The 20,910-nt window shown below is 41.0% G+C and overlaps 1 protein-coding gene across 1 annotated transcript in view; it reads right to left on the bottom strand.

Annotated features, from left to right (window-relative positions):
• The window catches only part of nup210 (nucleoporin 210), a 59,548-nt gene extending 39,159 nt beyond the window's left edge, over positions 1 to 20,389 (bottom strand). The window contains exons 1-13 of the mRNA XM_023990655.2: positions 19,749 to 20,389; positions 18,613 to 18,752; positions 11,609 to 11,740; positions 10,617 to 10,713; positions 10,125 to 10,275; positions 9,359 to 9,491; positions 9,052 to 9,210; positions 6,859 to 6,927; positions 6,652 to 6,758; positions 6,174 to 6,314; positions 5,875 to 6,012; positions 2,137 to 2,292; positions 1,674 to 1,884 (exon numbers count right to left, since the gene is read on the bottom strand). Coding sequence (XP_023846423.1) covers positions 1,674 to 1,884; positions 2,137 to 2,292; positions 5,875 to 6,012; positions 6,174 to 6,314; positions 6,652 to 6,758; positions 6,859 to 6,927; positions 9,052 to 9,210; positions 9,359 to 9,491; positions 10,125 to 10,275; positions 10,617 to 10,713; positions 11,609 to 11,740; positions 18,613 to 18,752; positions 19,749 to 19,915 — 1,801 coding nt within the window. The 5' untranslated portion in view covers positions 19,916 to 20,389. The remainder of the gene's footprint in view (positions 1 to 1,673; positions 1,885 to 2,136; positions 2,293 to 5,874; positions 6,013 to 6,173; positions 6,315 to 6,651; positions 6,759 to 6,858; positions 6,928 to 9,051; positions 9,211 to 9,358; positions 9,492 to 10,124; positions 10,276 to 10,616; positions 10,714 to 11,608; positions 11,741 to 18,612; positions 18,753 to 19,748) is intronic.
• Positions 20,390 to 20,910: the final 521 nt, after the last annotated feature.

Below are 20,910 nucleotides of genomic sequence, written 5' to 3'. Positions count from 1 at the left end.
AGCTACTCTTCCTGGGGTCCAGCAAAATTAAGGCCGTTTATACAATTTTAAAACATTACAATACATTCACAGATTTCACAACACACTGTGTGCCCTCAGGCCCATACTCCACCACTACCACATATCTACATGACTAAATCCATGTGTATGTATAGTGTGTATGTTATTGCGTGTGTGTGTGTGTATGCATGCATGTGTCTGTGCCAATGTTTGTGTTGCTTCACAGTCCCTGCTGTCCCATAAGGTGTTTTTTGATCTGTTTTTTAAATGTAATTTTACTGCTTGCGTCAGTTACTTGATGTGGAATAGAGTTCCATGTAGTCATGGCTCTATGTAGTACTGTGTGCCTCCCATAGTCTGTTCTGGACTTGGGGACTGTGAAGAGACCTCTTGTGGCATGTATTGTGGGGCATGGGTGTCCGAGCTGTGTGCCAGTAGTTTAGACAGACCGCTCGGTGCATTCAACATGGCAATACCTCTCATAAATAAAAGTAGTGATGAAGTCAATCTCTCCTCCACATTCCACATTCAGCCAGGAGATTGACATGCATATTATTAATATTAGCTCTCTGTGTACTTTCAAGGGCCAGCCGTGCTGCCCTGTTCTGAGCCAATTGCAATTTTCTTAAGTCCTTTATTGTGGCACCTGACCACACGACTGAACAGTAGTCAAGGTGCGACAAAACTAGGGCCTGTAGGACCTGCCTTGTTGATYGTGTTGTTAAGAAGGCAGAGCATCGTTTTATTATAGACAGACTTCTTCCCATTTTAGCTACTACTGCATCAATATGTTTTGACCATGACAGTTTACAATCTAGGGTTACTCCAAGCAGTTTAGTCATCTCAACTTMCTCAATTCCAACATTATTTATTACAWGATTTAGTTSAGGTTTAGGGTTTAGTGAGTGTTTTGTTCCTAATACAATACTTTTAGTTTCAGAAATATTTAGGGATAACTTTTTCCTTGCCACCCACTCTGAAACTAACTGCAGCTCTTTGTTGAGTGTTGCAGTCATTTCAGTCGCTGTAGTAGCTGACGTGTATAGTGTTGAGTCATCCGCATGCATAGAAACTCTGMCTTTACTCAAAGTCAGTGGCATGTCATTAATTTAAAAGAATTAAAAGCAAGMGGCCTAAACATCTACCCTGGGGAATTCCTGATTCTAACTGGATTATATTTGGAAGGCTTCCATTAAAGAACACCCTCTGTGTTCTGTTAGACAAGTAACTCTTTATCCACATTATAGCAAGGGGTGTAAAGCCATAAGACATACGTTTTTCCAGCAGTAGACTATAATCAATAAAGTCAAAAGCTGCACTGAAGTCTAACACCTGTAGGGAGGGAGAGAGACAGACAGAGACATATGGCTGCAATCCCGGCCCTAGAGGACAACAAAGTCTACCTGTTTTCACACACATCTTACTCAACACAGAAACACAACAGACAACAATTTTTAGATGCTTCAAATCCAAGGCTAGTAATGAAATGTAAGTGGTAGATCTTGTGCTCCTCTGTGGATCAAGGGAAATTAAAACCGTATTGCCAATCTGAGAAGGACATAAAAGTTGAAGACTACAGAGTCTTTTTGAAGGCTCTGCCCCCAAGCTAGGTAAAGTATTGTCAGGGTTTTAACTGCAGGTTTTTATGAGCAGAGTATGAGGGAATGCCTCACCCTCCAGCAGCTGGAACACTCCCTGGGTCTCCTCCTCCACCTGCAGGTCAAAGTGACTGCAGTCGCTCAGCATCACCCGCTGCTCCACTCCCCACTTTCCCCCCTCCCCTAGCAAGCCAAAGATCCGGAGGGGCAGCTCCAGCACCAGCCCCACACGTGCCTCCACCGGGCAGGGAGAGAAGTCCATCCCCACGGGCTCTACCACATACACCTGGGGGTGGGGGATAGAAGGAAAGTGAGACATGTCAGCTGAAGTCCAGACAACAGTAACAGTTCTTGTTAAATTTTTCAATGGGCTTGTTTAATTATTTGAATTGACGTAACATTCTTCCAAACATTATAGATATACTAACAAGTACAGTTTTAATATCAGTTCAAAAAGACGTAAGAAATGTAATGAGGTTATTCTGTAAAATGAAGGGTGGGGGGCTATCTATCTATATATATACACATAGGGTCTCACCTTCATCGCGCCATAGTGCATTGGGTTGCGTACATCATGGGCGTACACCACACTGACGCCGATGTCACTGACGGTCGTCATCACTCCTTTGACTGTCACTGTGGCAACGGCTAGGTTAGAGGAGGACCAGCTGAAATTCCCACTGCCTCCTGCTGCCTGGTACACAATGTAACATGGGGTAAATACACCAACATCAGGAGACACTTCAACTTTTGTCATTTTAAGCCAGTGTCTGGACTTATCCAAATTAGAAGGTAATAAGAAGTAATGAAAGAGGATTCAGAAAAGACATATCCCAAAGTTGACAGTGCATGTCAGGGGGAAAACCAAGCCATGAGGTCGAAGGTATAGGTCCAAGATAGGATTTTGCTGAGGCACAGATCTGGGGAAGGGTACTAAAACATTTATGCAGCATTGAAGATCCAAGAACACAGTGGCCTCCATCATTCTTAAATGGAAGTAGTTTGGAATCACCAAGACTCTTCCTAGATCTGGCCGCCAGGCCAAACTGAGCAATCGGGGGAGAAGGGCCTTGGTCGGGAAGGTGACCAAGAACCTGATGGTCACTCTGACAGAGTTCCAGAGTTCCTCTGTCGAGATGGGAGAACCTTCCAGAAGGACAACCATCTCTGCAGCACTCCACCAATCAGGCCTTTACGGTAGAGTGGGCAGACGGTAGCCACTCCTCAGTAAAAGTTTGCCAAAAGGCACCTAAAGATTCTCTGGGCTGATGAAATCAAGATTGAACTCTTTGGCCTGAATACCAAGCATCATGTCTGAAGGAAACCTGGCACCATCCCTACGGTGAAGCGGGGTAGTGGCAGKATTATGCTATGGGGTTGTTTTTCAGCGGCAAAGACTGGGAGACTAGTCAGGATTGAGGGAAAGATGAACGGAGCAAAGTACAGAGAGATCCTTGATYAAAACCTGCTCCAGAACGCTCAGGGCTTCAGACTGGGGCAAAGGTTCACCTTCCAACAGGACAACGACCCTAAGCACACAGCCAAGACAACGCAGGACTTGCTTCGGGACAAGTTTACGAATGACCTAGTGGCCCAGCAGGAGCCCAGACTTGAACATCTCTGGAGAAACTTGAAAATAGCTGTGCAGCAACACTCCCCATCTAACCTGACAGAGCTTGAGAGGATGGGAGAAACTCCCTAAATACAGGTGTGCCAAGTTTGTAGCGTCATACCCAAGAAAAATCGAGGCTGTAATTGCTGCCAAAGGTCCTTCAACAAAATACTGAGTAAAGGGTCTGAATACTTACYTAAATGTGACTTTTCCATTTTTTTCTTTCTAAAYCCCTGTTTTTGCTTTGTCATTATGGGGTATTGTGTGTAGATGAGGGGGAAAAAACAATACATTTTAGAATAAGGCTACTGTAACGTAAAAAAAATCTGGAAAAAGTCCCAAGGTTCTGAATACTTTCCGAACGCACTGCAATTACAGCTATATCTGACTGAAAAGTTCTGTTACTGAAATCCCTCATTTGTTTMGGAAAAAACATTCCCTATTCCCTCAACCCTTGCTCTCTTTACATGACGCATGTATGCATCACGTGCACGTGACCAATAGGAGAATTTTACTGGTTGCTCGAGGTAAAGGAGAAGTCGGACGTTTGGAAAACAGTTGACTAGTTGTGGATAAAACTGGAGATCAAGAAAAAGAACGTAAGGAGCATGCGCTGCATATGTGTGCTGTCAGATTACAATATGATTTTTCGGACCGTTTGGAACAATGTAAACAACACTAAATTATAAGCGTACCAGAGAGTAAGTTGTAATGTTTTTTTTTTTTTTTTTTTTTTAAGCCTTAATTACAGCAAAGACTAAAAACTGTCACATTCATTCGTGAATGCAATTTCCAAGTTGACACAGCTACTCATTCAAGGGTTTATATTTTTTACTATTTTCTACATTGTAGAAAAATAGTGAAGACATCAAAACTATGAATTAACACACATGGAATCATGTAGTAACCAAAAAAGTGTTAAATCTAAATCTATTTTATATTCTTCGGGTAACTAATGAAGTTATCCTCTGCTGCAGAGGTAACGCTGTGTCTTCCTTTCCTGTGGCGGTCTTCACGAGAGCTAGTTTCATCATAGCACTTGTTGGTTTTTGCGACTGCACTTGAAGAAACTTTCAAAGTTCTTGAAATGTTCCAGATGGACTGACCTTCATGTCTTAAAGTAATGAACTGTCATTTCTCTTTGCTTATTTGAGCTGTTCTTGCCATAATATGGACTTGGTCTTTTACCAAATGGGGCTATCTTCTGTATGCCATCCCTACCTTCTCACAACACAACTGATTGGCTCAAATGCAAGAAGGAAAGGAATTCCATAAATTAAACTTAAGGCACACCTGTTAACTGAAATGCATTCCAGGTGACTACCTCATGAAGCTGGTTAAGAGAATGCCAAGAGTATGCAAAGCTGTCATCAAGGCAAAGGGTGGCTACTTTTAAGAATCTCAAATATTTMGATTTGTTTAACACTTTTTTGGTTACTACATGATTCCATATGTGTTATTTCATAATTTTGAAGTCTTCACTATTATTCTACAATGTAGAAAATAGTAAAAAATTATTATAATAATGAGTAGGTGTCCAAACTTTTGACTGGTACTGTTTATAAGTATTGAAATATAGGCTTAACTAAATGATGGTATTAAGACTAAAACAGGATGCGCTCTTTGGCCTACAACTCTAGGGTGGTTATACAAGGCTGATATGCAAAGCTTACTAATGATAACAACATTACTTATTATTATTAACAACAACGAGATCAAGAAAAAGGAGGGTTATTATTAGAAATACAATTTCTCTGACAATTTGGAACAATGTAAACACTAAATAAATAAATACCAGAGAGGCTGTTCTAACAAAAAAATGTATAAAGCAAATATTACAGCATAGCAAATATTAAAAACAAACGAATTTGCGAAATAGTTTTTCCAACGTGTTGTGGTTGCGTTAGGTTTGGTGCTCACGGAATCAGTAGGTCTTAAACACTCAAACAGAAGCAGGATCTGTCTTACTTCTGCATACATATATGGATGATCTACAAAYCCAGTTAGGATATTGATTGATTGATGTTTCCTCTCTCCTCACTTTTCTTAGAAAATTAAGGAAAGTGCTGTTTTCTCATCTCCTAATGCCGCTGCTGCCTCYGCCACATTGTTCTCAACACCAATATGCTGGTTAAATGTGCTATTATGCACAGAGCAACATGGTCTAAAAAAAGACGCCAATTCAATAGAGCACTGGTGTTTCAGAGCCGCAGACAGCAACCGCTATCCAAAACAGAAGTGCATTTGTTAAAAAAAACTATATATTTTGTATTGGTGTTGTACCATTGTTCTTACGTAATATAACCATATACAATTTTAGAAGCACATGTCTTAGTGATGGACTGTGCCACCCCCACAGCCTCCACAATGGAGTAGTCCACTCAGACTGCCGCGAATCAGACAGGTACACCATTCAATTATTATAATTTTTTGCTACTGCTTGACTAAAGAAATCTCAGTGGACCAACAGCCTATCGACCAAACAACAGACCAGTCGACTAAATGGGGTCGGCCCTASTAAATAMATTCATAAACACACAACTTGATGCAAGTCTAGTGGCTGATTTGCGAGATTCTTCAGCAACATGGGTTCCAAAAGAAAGGGTATCAGTGAACATATACCGAATGATTCTAGACTGGCTTGTATTACAAATTGACAAATACCTGTATTGTGTACTGGTAGGCTCCAACCTTAGGCTGCCATGGAAACGTGAGAATACTGGGACTGAGGACTATGGGATTGTAGATTTCGACATCCTGTTCATTATGGACTGTGTTGGCCAGCTCATGGATTCTTCCATTCTAGAACAGAAAAACAACAACCGTGTTAAGACATAGCCAAGCTATTTTTAACCAATCACAATGATCTCTCACTGTTGGATATGAGATAGCATAAATGATTAAAGACAACACACTCAAAATATCTGCGAAAGAAACTAATTCAAGGTTATGACAAAACTCACTTGATCCACCACCGATTTGAGCACAGCTTCAATTAGTGTTAGCCCGTTTTTCAAAGCCTTGACACGGTGGTAGGAGCCATTCAGGGAGGACTCCAGAATCTCAAAGTACTCCTCTGGGAAGGCAGCTTCGATCCGAATGTTCTGCAGACAGAAACAATCAAGAGAGTAGCACTTAAAAACACAGAAGGAAATAAGACAGAGAAGAACTGTTTTAAAGTGTGGAACAAAACAACCATCAAAGAGGACAAACGATGTCGCCCCAAATATCCTAAATCTTCCTTTCCAGTATTTTTATGTCTCCCGGCTGTATTTCAGTCTGCAGTTGATTAAACATCAAGAGGAAGATGCAAAATTATACTGACAATAAATTCAGTTTTCCATTTTATAAGAGTGAGAAGAGTGACAGTGTTACAGATTTAACAAACAGATCAACCAATGACGGTATAGAATTAAGACAACATAGGCAGAGCTTACTTACATCAGATAAGTAAATCCTATTGCTTGACTTGTCAAACACTTCGATGAGGATATTATACACTCGTCCTGTTTCCAGGACCCAGCTCTCTCCAGGATTAATCTTAAATCCTGGGAGAGAAAGACAATACGAGTTCAAATTTGAACTGGAACGGTTTACTTTAAAATTAAAAAATCGTTTATACACAAGGATGAAAGCATGCAAACATACCCAAGTAGCCTGGTTCCACCACATACAGAGTCCCGTTGGGCAGACGAGACACCCCTTGCATGCGAAGGCCTGAGCAATTCTTATTAAGGACAATAACGTTAGGTACACAAAGAGTGGCATTCTGGGACCGTTCTAGTTATACTGACAACACGGTTCATGTCTCGTGTTTGTCAAGTGCACAATACAACTCGCTGGGGTAGGGTCTTAAGTAGAGCTTTAGCTAGTCAGTCTGTCAAGTCCTGTTATATTACTGCCCGTCTCTGCTCCACTAGGCGCGCTCACCTCCTCCATATACACAGATAAAGCACTGCAATCCACTGAGGAGGATATATTTACACCCAAGGGGGTGTGGTATATGGCCAATACAACACGGGTATGGGCTGTTCATATGCAAGACGCGACGCAGAGTGCCTGGATACAGCCCTTAGCTGTTGTATATTGGCCATATACCACAAACCCCTGAGGTCCCTTATTGCTATCATAAACTGGTTACCAAAGTAATTAGAACAGTAAAAATACATGTTTTGCCATACCTGTGGTATTCGGTCTGATATACCACYGCTGTCAGCCAATCAGCATTCAGGGCTCAAACCATACAGTTTATAAGATAGAATGGAACACTCAACTTCATCATTACTCCGTTCCTACACAGTACACCATTCATGTTACACACCACTGCATGTCATTACATCAACCATTACGCAACCCTGTTGATGTGACAAGTGTTGTGACATGATTAGGGCTGTTACGGTGACCGTATTACCGACACGCCGGCAGTCACGAGTCATGACCGTTGAGTCACAGGCTTCTTAACTAGGCTTCTCCAAAACTGTGCTCTGATGCCACCGATGGTCATTAGTAGCCAAACTTGCTAATGGTCAGTACTCAGCCCTTTATTGTCCCGCTAATCACTCTGACATCAATGCAAATGCTAGTGCATACGACAGGTGCATGCATGATAATGGCACACTCTAAATCAAAACTAATATCACGCATATATTATTTGGTAAATATAAAGACAAGATTACATTGAGAATTGTCTGARGGATGACAATATCACTTGTGAATGATGGCCAGCGTGTGCAGTCTAAYATACTTTGTCACTTTTTCCAAATCAGTCCCATGCATCACGTAGCCGAGCCCATAGGCCTACATGTTTTGAAAAGGTTGGTCTCACAATGCCTACAGGCCCAAGACCCCTGGAACACGGTTTGATAGCCCATAGCCTACACAGCCTAGTGAAACGTGTTCTTATAAGCCCGTCACTGCGCAATCATGTATGAAAACAGAGTTTTGACTGGCCACCATTTAAAACAGGATCCGAGCTTTCTCATGCGGCTAGATTTATTGCTCAATTCTTAAAATTAAGCACATTCATCCGCTTTACAACCGGTGTAGCTTACCTGGCATACAAAAAAATGAAGTGCTCATCTTTCATGCAACTTTTTTCAAATCCGCATCAGTCACATCATGCACCCTTAGAATGTATTAGAAATGAAAACATATAGCCTAACATTTGTATCTCAACTAAAGTTGCKTAAATAACTKWWAATTAAGCATATAGGAGTACCTGTTTGTTTGTTAACAGCTTAACACAGAATAGCTGCACGTGCACACTCCATCAGAAATCATTAGGGAAACATATCCTTTCTATTTTATTCAGCTATGTTCAATTGTATTGTTCCTACTGAGAAAATAAAATAAATGCCACTGGAATTAAGCAAATACTGTCTGCTAAATTAACTAGTGTAGCCCACAGCCATATGGCATAGCCAGATCAGGACCTAACGTAAGGATGACTCAGAATATGCTATTCCGTTCTTCTGAAATAGACTACATTTTCTTCATATCATGTTTCTTTAGACCTGCCTAAAATAAATAATGGATTTATTGTGATGGTGTAGTCTATATTCAATGGATTTATTAGACTTTTTTTTAAATGTACATGTTCCAAAGGTTCACATCAGTGGCTTGTAGGCTATGCGTGGAWGCCAGAGACGCTAAACGTGTTTATGTTAATAGTCGATTATCATAAGATAGGCAGTTATTCGTATGACAATCACCAGCTGACAAAATGTRATGACTGCCASAGGCCTAAATGTTGCTGCATAGTTCCCAAATAATGTCATAGCACAGTAGAGGAGTCCAAAACGAATCAAGATCATGTAAAGTGTGATATGTCTTTAAGGATACTCTTATGATCCAGCACCACGTTGATTTGTCCCAGGTGCAGGCCATTGACAGTGGAGGTGCTCTGGTCCAGACTAGCCACGGCCAGCTCTTGGTTTCCATCAGGCCCAGCCACACTGTTCTTGAGGTGCAGCTCATACTGGTCACAGGGCATGGATAACTCTGGAACACAACATATCGCCATTATTTACTTCATAAACTTGTAACATGCCACCCTGAGCTGTGATATGAATACCATCTAACCATTATTGGCACATGTGATTCAATACGTGATTTATCGTTCATTTACTTGATTCAAACGCAGACCTACCTGTGATCTTTCCCTGCCTGATCTTCTGGACCTTGTATTGGATGGATGTGCCCACCAGCAGGTAGACATCATGTGCAGGGCTCAGTAGGATGTTCTCCAGAATCAGCAGTTTCACCTCTGCTGCACCCACATCCTGTGTGAAGGGTAGATACCATAGTTACGGCACAGCAAACTACACATGCCGTTTGACATGCCGAGAAAACCAGACCAAATCGGTTACAGTATGATTCACACGCTAGCAATAGKTCCCAACACTCCAAGGCATGTCATTAATCTAATTGTGTCAACTTTGTAATCGTATTTCATATCATCACGTACAAAACTACTTTACATTTTTGGTATATAATTGACTGTTGTAAATACACCCTTCAATGGTACTGTAATCTCTCTGTGTAATCGAATATTACGCCTACCCTATGACTGTGGAGTCTCATTTCAGACAGGTTAGACAGGCTCTACTAGCTGTGACATCACAGATAAGACTGGAGAGGAGACATCACTGTTACGCAAGTCTGATTGTTATTTATAGCCGTCAATGCCCCCGGAGGGCTGCTGCCTGCCACGAGCCGAGACGATGGCAGGAAACTACTTCAACTAAGCTCAAGTTTTTATACCCCTCTGATGTTCCCTTCCCTCGCTTCTACAAAAAAAAAAAAAAAAACACTTCTGATTTGAGGTCCCTGAAACGGTATTTAATTATTAACTATACAGTATGATACAGTCTACTTCAAAAAACAAGGTAAGAAATTCAGGACATTTTTAAAACCTTATAGAGAGATTCTTGGATTTTGGCCTTGAGCTTAGCGTGGCCCGTTTTCAGTCCTGACACCAAGATGATATCTCCCTGTTTCCCCACTTTCTCCATCTCAGAGATGTAACCAGGGGGGGTGTACGTAGACTCAGAGAACTTAAGAACCCTTGAGGGACGGAAAGGGATTGGAAAACACATTACATGCCTATTATCGACAGTGACAAATGGACATCTTACAATTAACCTCCACATACAGAGGATAATATATTAGACTTGTGATAAGATTACTTCAGTATAGGATAGGCCTCAGGGTTTGAGGTCAAATCTGGCACAAGGCAAATCATAACCAAATGTATTTAAATAACCTGATAAGTCACAGGTAAGATTGAATTTGCATTGAATTTCCGTCCTTAAACCAGTTGCTATAATGATGTTGTTGACCATCTACTTTACATTCACCCTCACGGGCAGGTTGTTTTCTCCATGATTGAGTGCGAGGAAACGCACCTTAATGAGTTGTAGGAGTCAAGGTATCCATCCATGTCTGCGTCTTTCACTATGGTCCAGTCAAACACCAGGCTTGCTAGGGTGCTGAAGGTGTTTCCTGCACAATCGACAATTTGGGGGTGAGAGACGTGGCCAAGTACATGCACCCATTGCTTGGGATTAGATTTAACGTGCGTTGTGCAATTTAAGTTTCAACTTGAAAATATACATCACACTGCTACAGGCAAAAAATTGCCCCGTGAATTTGCGTTGAAAGGACTTAAATCCCTGTGGACAAGACGGCAAATACAGCACACCACTTTGACTAGTCCCTAAAGGTCACGGTCCTATAAGCCCAAACACCAATAATCCTCCTTCAACACGGCATTTCAGCTATTTCCATTTGATAGATCGGAGAGTAGTACACATAAAGGCTAAAACAAACAACAAAACGCAGCGCGCCTTAGGGGCCCGTCGTCAAACGGAATCAGGTTGCGGCTCCAGCTCATTGAACAGAGTTTGTCTGTGCCTGGCCCAAATGGAACCAGTGAGACAGAACAAAGAGACATTTAACCACTGCCTGAGGACAGGGAAGGCCTGCCACGGGGGAAATCACAATCATCACTACTGGAAAAGTCATTAAACTGGCTGGTCCACACAACAATACCGTGGATCTCTCTATGCATTAAGCTGAAGCGGATAGCACTTTGAAGTTATTCTTATATCTGTAGTAAAGCTGTAATTACTCTACTAAGAACATTGCAGTAACATGTTGCAGAGCAATTGCAATGTAAAAACGTTTACACAAGTGGAATATCAGGACTTTGTTGCTACAATGGGGATACAATGTCACTAGAGTAAGTACACGGTTAATACAGAGGTAGGCATAGAGCAACTTAATGTAAAGTGGCGTGATGACAGCATACTGTGACGTAAATCTCTCGGAGCAAAAGAGAACCGGTGCTACAAGCCGTCCAATAAAGCACAACAGTGTATCCTTGAACACTCCTCACCCTCAGAGTCCAGGGCGTGGATCTTCAGTTCCAGTGGCGAGTCCTCCAGGTGCAGCTCTCTGGTGGTGGACACTATCTGGATCTCACTGATGATGTCCACGATGGCGTCACAGCGCAGTACCTGTCCCGTTACTGAGTACAAGAGGAGAGGACAGCCACACACACAGGTAATGCAGCCAGTTATCATCAAACGCACCAAACCTTAGCAATGACTGATACGGTACGAGGTGTATTCAACGCAAGAAAGGAAACAGCTCAGAGGTCCTGCTGTGATTAGCGACGGGCTACATTCAAMTATTACTGCACTGTTCTGTACAGTTTCAACGTGATTGTTGTTAAAGACGTTTATAAGAAAGGCATCTGAAAGGGCCTGTGTGTTAGGCACCTCTAATTACAGTCTGTATCACGAATGACTGCCCCATGACAAGCCAATAGCGCTGGAGTAAACATCTGGCTTGCAGTACCATTGCACAATGTGGTAAAGCAGCAGTTTTCATTCATTTTACTGAGCCCCACGGGGATGCACTTTTTAGATCTAGCCAAGCACTTACAAACCGGATTAAGCTAATGAAAGGGAAATATTTCAACATGTACAATACCAGTCAAAAGTTTGGACACACGTACTCATTGAAAGTTTTTATCTTTATTTTTTACTATTTTCTACATTGTAGAATAATAGTGAAGACATCAAAACTATGAAATAACACGTGGAATCATGTAGTAACCAACAAAAGTGTTAAACAAATCAAAATATATTTTACTCTTCAAAATAGCCACCCTTTGCCTTGATGACAGACTTGCACACTATTGGCAGTCTCTCAACCAGTCATGAGGTAGTCACCTGGAATGGTGTGCCTTGTTAAAAGTTAATTTGTGGAATTTCTTTCCTTCTTCCTTCTCATTTGAGCCAATCAGTTGTGCTGTGACCAGGTAGGGATGGTATACAGAAGACAGCCCTATTTGGTAAAAGACCAGGTCCATAACAGCTCAAATAAGCAAAGAGAAACGACAATCGATCAGATAATCACAATCGGTCACAATCGGTCAGTTAATGCAAAACATTTTAAGAACTGAAAGTTTCTTTAAGTGCTGTCGCAAAAACCATCAAGCGCTAAGATGAAACTGTTCATTAGAGTTAACTGCACCTCAGACTGCAGCCCAAATAAATGCTTCACAAAGCTCAAGTAACAGACATCTCAATATCAACTGTTCAGAGACTGCATAAAGCAGGCCTTCGTGGTTGAATTGCTGCAAAGAAACCATCACTAAAGGACACCAATAAGAAGAAGAGACTTGCTTGGGCCAAGAAACACAAGTAATGGACATTAGACCGGTGGAAATCTGTCCTTTGGTCTGATGAGTCCAAATTTCAGGTTTTTGGTTCTAACCGCTGTGTCTTTGTGAGACGCAGAGTAGGTGAACGGATGATCTCCGTATGTATGGTTCCCACCTTGAAGCATGGAGGAGGTGGTGTGATGTGCTTTGCTGGTGACAGTGTCTGTGATTTATTTAGAATTCAAGGCAAACTTAACCAGTATGGATGGCTACCACAACGTTCTGCAGCGATATGCCATCCCACCTGGTTTGCGCTGAGTGGGACTATCATTTGTTTTTCAACAGGACAATGACCCAAAACACACCTCCACGCTGTGTAAGGGCTATTTGACCAAGGAGAGCAATGGAGTCCTGCATCAGATGACCTGGCCTCCACAATCACTTGACCTCAGTTGACCTAGTTCATAAGGTCGATTTAAGCAATACACTGAGTAGATTATCTGGTGATGGCCTATAGGCTAAATCACCTCAACTTCCATGGACCAAAGTATAACAAGTCCTTACCTTGAACCAAGTGTCCATACAACCTTTCCATGCAAGTAAAGCACATGTCGGATACAAAATGTCATGACAGACCTAATGGAAACAGCAAATTTGTCGGTAAACTTTCCAAATGTTGACAAAACAAAATACGCTAGACATGGTGGGATCTTTTCGTCTGTGTAAAATGAATTATGCGAGAAATGAGAGTTGAAATGCTTTCGTGCTAAAATATTGATATAATAACCATTATATCGAAGTAAACTGAGTCACATGATGACACGTGTGCTCTTCCCACTATGACTAGGGAATTGATGCAGTTTATTAGATTACAGATGAAATAAATGATGATGAACTTCACATGGTGGTGAAAGTGCAAGGTGATGAGCTTGATGCTTCTTTCCAATAAATATCGAGGCTATTATTCTGGTGACATGATGATCGATGCTTGGCTGCCATTTGACACATTTTTATAATCTCGCTCTTTTGTCCATAATCATTTCATCATGTAGGCTATACCCGCACTGTATCTGTGAGCAGTTGGCTTGAGCGCACATGCCAATACCAGAGAGGGCACATTCGCTATATAACGCAAACCATCAGTAGAGTTGAAAATGCGATGAAAACCCATTTAACCTTTTCAAACACGAGTTCCAGATATCTTTATTCTTTTTTTTCTCCCCAATTTCGTGGTATCCAATTGGTAGTTACAGTCTTGTCTCATCGCTGCAACTCCCATACTGACTCGGGAGAGGCGAAGGTCGAGAGCCGTGCGTCCTCCYAAACACAACCTAACCAAGCCGCAATGCTTCTTGACACAATGCCCTTTCTTGAAACACCCTACACCTGGTGACCGTGACAGCGTGCACTGCGCCCGGCCCGCCACAGGAGTCACTAGTGAGCAATGGGACAAGGACATTCCTGCCGGCCAAGCCTTCCCCTAACCCGGACGACGCTGGGCCAATTGTGCGCCGCTCCATGGGTCCCCCGGTCGTAGCCAGCTGCAACAGAGCCTGGACTCTAACCCAGAATCTCTAGTGGCACAGCTAGCACTGTGATGCAGTGCCTTCGACCACTGAGCCACACGGTAGGCCAAGTTCCACATATATCTAACGGTCACCCCAGCGCGAGTTGTTTTATGCACACAATGTCAGAATGCACCTTCCAATCAAGGTAAATTCCTTATTTTCTGCATATCGTGTTGTCGTTTCTACTGTAGGTGCATACAGTCTGCATGTATGTATGTATGTATGTAGCATAATGTATTTACAGTTTCACTCACATTTTCAAGTTCTGGTGACAAATAATGCATTCTGATTATTGCATAGATTGTAATGGACATTTATGATGTGTGTAAAATACTTTTTTGAAGGTTGTACTGATAATAATGAGCTAATGCTAAGCTCTTTGCCAGCTATGTGTGGCGCCATGTTTGTTGACATTATACAATGCATTCTGTCAGACCAAAGATGTTATAATGAGGTGAAGGAATGGTTCACTCATCTTTCGGGTAAACTTCCGGAAGTGAATGAAGGGAAGTGAATTATCGTAGACGACACACCCTCTTCAACATGCATACTATAAAACAMACAACTCATCTTGTCTCCTCTTACTATCTTTGGTTGATGCGGGAAAAAAACATGCCGGCGCCCACAAACTACCCTTCTTCGGATTACTTTCGATTTCTAGAAAGTGTTTAACTAAATTATTTCGATCAACGGTGAGCTCACCCGTGATGTGATTAATTATACATAGTAATTGCTATTAGCTAATTCATATTGTAGTTTCGGTCAACTGAGAGTTATGAAAATATGACTGCTTGTGTTACATCAATCTTTCCTCAGTTAGCTCTAGGACAAATGTAGCCTACATTTTCCAGTTTGGATGATTGTGTTATGCTGTAGCTACTTCTGTGTATGTCTGAACATTGTATTCAAAAATAAACTGCTCACATTCTGGACATAACTTTGTAAGGACTGTGTTTGTGCAAAATATTTGTGAAAACAAAAAGTGGCCAGCTTAAATGTTGATTGTTGAGTCAATCGAAACTGGATGTTCTAAATAAGCGTTCTAATTAGAGGTCAACCGATTATGATTTTTCAACGCCGATACAGATTGTTGGGAGGACGATAAAATGCCGATACCTGATTTTTTATATATATACAGTGGGGCAAAAAAGTATTTAGTCAGCCACCAATTGTGCAAGTTCTCCCACTTAAAAAGATGAGAGAGGCCTGTAATTTTCATCATAGGTACACTTCAACTATGACAGACAAAATGAGYAAATAAAATCCAGAAAATCACATTGTAGGATTTTTTATGAATTTATTTCCAAATTCGATTTGAAAATAAGTATTTGGTCACCTACAAACAAGTAAGATTTCTGGCTCTCACAGACCTGTAACTTCTTCTTTAAGAGGCTCCTCTGTCCTCCACTCGTTACCTGTATTAATGGCACCTGTTTGAACTTGTTATCAGTATAAAAGACACCTGTCCACAACCTCAAACTCCAAACTCCACTATGGCCAAGACCAAAGAGCTGTCAAAGGACCCCAGAAACAAAATTGTAGACCTGCACCAGGCTGGGAAGACTGAATCTGCAATAGGTAAGCAGCTTGGTTTGAAGAAATCAACTGTGGGAGCAATTATTAGGAAATGGAAGACATACAAGACCACTGATAATCTCCCTCGATCTGGGGCTCCACGCAAGATCTCACCCCGTGGGGTCAAAATGATCACAAGAACGGTGAGCAAAAATCCCAGAACCACACGGGGGGACCTAGTGAATGACCTGCAGAGAGCTGGGACCAAAGTAACAAAGCCTACCATCAGCAAGGGCATTGAAGATGAAACGTGGCTGGGTCTTTCAGCATGACAATGATCCCAAACACACCGCCCGGGCAACGAAGGAGTGGCTTCGTAAGAAGCATTTCAAGGTCCTGGAGTGGCCTAGCCAGTCTCCAGATCTCAACCCCATAGAAAATCTTTGGAGGGAGTTGAAAGTCCGTGTTGCCCAGCAACAGCCCCAAAACATCACTGCTCTAGAGGAGATCTGCATGGAGGAATGGGCCAAAATACCAGCAAGAGTGTGTGAAAACCTTGTGAAGACTTACAGAAAACGTTTGACCTCTGTCATTGCCAACAAAGGGTATATAACAAAGTATTGAGATAAGTATTTGGTCAATAACAAAAGTTTATTTTCCACCATAATTTGCAAATAAATTCATAAAAAATTCTACAATGTGATTTTCTGGATTTTTTTCTCTCATTTTGTCTGTCATAGTTGAAGTGTACCTATGATGAAAATTACAGGTCTCTCTCATCTTTTTAAGTGGGAGAACTTGCACAATTGGTGGCTGACTAAATACTTTTTTGCCCCACTGTATATATATTTGTAATAATGACAATTACTACAATACTGAATGAACACTTATTAACTTAATATAATACATAAATACAATCTATTTAGTCTCAAATAAATAATGAAACATGTTCAATTTGGTTTAAATAATGCAAAAACAGTGTTGGAGAAGAAAGTAACAGTGCAATACGTCCCCATGTAAAAAAGCAAACGTTTAACGTTACTTGCTCAGAACATGAGAACATATGAAAGCTGGTGGTTCAATATTCCCAACGAAGTAGTTTTAGGTTGTAGTTATTATAGGAATTATGACACGTCAACTATTTCTCTCTATACCATTTGTATTTCATATACCTTTGACTATTGGATGTTCTTATAGGCACTTTAGTATTGCCAGGCTAATCTCGGGAGTTGATAGACTTGAAGTCATAAACAGCGCTGTGCTTCAAGCATTGCTAAGAGCTGCTGGCAAAACGCAGTAAACTGCTGTTTGAATGAATGCTTACGAGCCTGCTGCTGCCTACCACCGCTCAGTCAGACTGCTCTATCAAATATCAAATCAAAGACTTAATTATAATAAACACAGAAATATGAGCCTTTGGTCATTAATATAGTCAAATCCGGACACTATCAATTCGAAAACAAAACGTTTATTCTTTCAGTGAAATAAGGAACCATTCCCTATTTTATCGAGCAGATGGCAACCCTAAGTCTAAATATTGCTGTTTCATTGCACAACCTTCAATGTTATGTCATAATTGGCAAATTCAGGCAAATTAATTACAGTCTTCACACAGTTCGCAACGAGCCAGGACGCCCAAACTGTTGCATTTACCCTGACTCTGTTTGCACTGAACGCAAGAGAAGTGACAATTTCCCTAGTTAATATTGCCTGCTAACATTAATTTATTTTAACTAAATATGCAGCTTTAAAAATATATACTTGTGTGTATTGATTTTAAGAACGGCATTGATGTTAATGGTTAGGTACATATGTGAAACGATTGTGCTTTATTCGCTTATCTGCTTTTTTCGCAAATGTGCTTTAGTTAAATCATCACCCGTTTGTCAAAGTTGAAGTAGGCTGTGATTCGATGATAAATTAACAGGCACCGCATCGATTATATGCAACGCAGGACAAGCTAGTTAACCTAGTAATATCATCAACCATGTGTATTTGACTACTGATTATGTGAAGATTGATTGTTTTTTTACAAGATAAGTTTAATGCTAGCTAGCAACTTACCTTGGCTCCTTGCAGCCACAAGGTCCTTTTGACGCTGCACTCGCGTAACAGGTGGTCAAGACTGCCACGCAGTTTCCTCGTGGATTGCAATGTAATCGCCCATAATCGGCATTAATGTAATCGGCCATGCCGATTAATCGGTTGACCTCTAGTTCTAATCACACCAGTTTGAGCGTATTCTGCGTAGAATGATCACATCCGTTTGTTGATATGTGTGAAAAGGTTAACTAGTAAAAATAATATTTGGTATTTGGGAATTTAACCGCAAACTCGTTTTTATGTGCACTATGTCATCAAGCACAGACTTATCTGCAACAAGTCAGAGAATATTCACATGAAAATATGTTGCCAATTGGATGGAAACACATCTATGGAGAGATTCAAGAATAGCTTATGTGAGAATATGCTATTTCAATACTACCCTCATGAACTTCTGTATTAGCAGGTAGGCCCATTTCACCTGTTCACGTTAGGCTCGTATTATGCTGGATGAAAAGGCCCTCCATGGCTGTTTGACCAAAAGCTTAGCCACAATAAAGACACCTTTGCATCTCTCTTCATACAACTGGGTACTGTACTAACCGACATCCTCAGCCAGTATGATGCTGGTGAGTCTGGAAGGCTGGGTGGAGCGGGCCTGGAGGARGGCTCTCTGGGAACACAGTCTGCTGACGTCAACTTCCACAGCCTCGATGCTGGCCACCTCRGGTCTGGTGGAAGACCTGGAGGAACGAAAGGTATTCAGACACTCTCTGGGGACAATTTAAGTTTATAGATAAATAACCTCTTATTTATTAAAAACTGAAGTGTTTTGCTTTCATCAGGGTGCTATTCAGCATAACCCGATGAACATAAAATCGGTCTAATAACTCACATTTTGCCTAATCTCAGTTAACACAGAACTGAAGTCTTGCGTAATTGGTCAGACGCTCGATTAAGTTTTGGGTCCATAAGTGTTAAGAATAGAGATTGATTGAACAAGGATCCGAAACGAAGAGCTCCACCCGATCTCTTTGAAGTTACAGGCAAATCTGTGCCAAATGTCACATTTTATTACTAAATTCAAAAGATGCTAATGCAAAATCGTGATTTGTCCAAAGCACTGGAACTAACGCTACTCCTTATCTCACATTTCCCAATGTATGACGACAGATCTACCAATTTGTTTACGTAGTCTGTCTACGAGAGATTATATTTTGCCCAAGGACGTGTTGGGAGCGGTTATCTATCAAATTAAAGATTTTGACAGGAAATGTCTCTGATTGATGAGGCACAGGTTCTAAAATGAAAAGCATAACGTTTATTTCATTTTGCACTGCCTCTATGCACACTCACACTCCAACACACACATTTATACTGACTCTACACACACATACAATCTTCATTTATTACGCTGCTGCTACTCTTTTTATCATACACTGGACAGTTTATGGGAGGCATATGGCAGGGCCTGGGCTCATATCCATGTGCATGATCCCCGGTATTTTCCAGACACGGTCATGCCTGTTAGATAATACCCAAGCCAAAACTATTTCTTCCATAAAGATATTGACTTTCTATCAACTAAAATCATTATTCTGATTTAATATTTAGTTATATGCCACAGTGCATAGTAATGACCTAGTATGTAAGATGATACATGCGTGGACCAAGCAACACGTTTCCATGGCGGTAATATTCTAGGAAAGGTAKCCATCTTTTTAAAGATATTCACTTACCATCTGTAACAGCCTTCAGTTGCCTCCAGCGTGAAATTTATTCTAGTGCTTCGGGCAAGTGGTAATAAAACTTTGGGGATATTCAACTTTGAGGCACACGTGGTGTGAATTGTACTTGATATCAAAAACAAAAACACTGATAGTGAACTCAACGCAAAAACCGCCATTTTTGAAAGCCAGATAGATTATATTATAATAAAAAAATAAAATTCAAATTGTTAGAGGTTATAGCCTACTACAGTTCAATAATTGTATCATTCTTTGATCCTCAATTAACATTTCCGACAGTGAGTGACCACCAAGAGGTATGTAGGTACGCGTTAGATTAAACTAACATTGCTACTGTAACCATTTATTTCAGCAAATATTCGAACCATTGATAGGCTAACGTTACTTAGTTTCAATTCCTTACACTAACGGAGAGCCGCGACAGCATGACTATGATAATTTCACTTGCTCCCCTAAATGTACACGTTCAATTCAAGTTTCCTACAAAGCCTTAGATAAAATATACAGTAGACTTTCGACTAACGTCTAAATTTACGATTCAATTAATTTAGACAAAAAATATAATTCACAGGACATGCAGAAATACCCGCCATTACAAATAATTGGAGCTGCAGCGTGCATGCTGGGAGTCTGTTGACGTCATTTACAAAGTCGAAATGTGAGTCTKTGATGACGCTTTGTCTTAAAGATGCAGAGTTCCGCTTTTTGCCGGAACCATTTATGCCTAAATATTTTCATGTACATGAGGAGCTCTGCTTTAACTCACCAGCATTCCAGCAACATACAGTAGGCAGCCTATGTCTTAGCACCACTTACATACCACTCACATACTAATTCAGTCACCTATTGTGAAAGACAACTCAGTCAGTGCATTTGATCATGAGGTGAACTATGAATGCTCCTTATAACAGGGACAAATATGTCCAGGTGTGATCTGGACATGTTACTATATCCCTTGTATAGCCTATCTCAAGATATGAAACTACTGGTAGTCTGATACATAGAGTCCTACTGATAAAAGCAATTATAGTGTGGTTTCAAAACACTGATTGTAATGTCTGTGATTCTCTGGGGAGAGGAAACGCTGCCTTGGTCTCTGCTTTGACCCCAGACTGATGAGGATCACTGTATAGCATTAGTTAGTGAGTACTGC

The sequence above is a fragment of the Salvelinus sp. IW2-2015 genome, linkage group LG7, assembly GCF_002910315.2.
Source record: "Salvelinus sp. IW2-2015 linkage group LG7, ASM291031v2, whole genome shotgun sequence".
NCBI lineage: Eukaryota > Metazoa > Chordata > Actinopteri > Salmoniformes > Salmonidae > Salvelinus > Salvelinus sp. IW2-2015.
The sequence above is the reverse complement of the archived record's forward strand: the minus strand, read 5'-3'. Positions and strand labels throughout refer to the sequence as shown.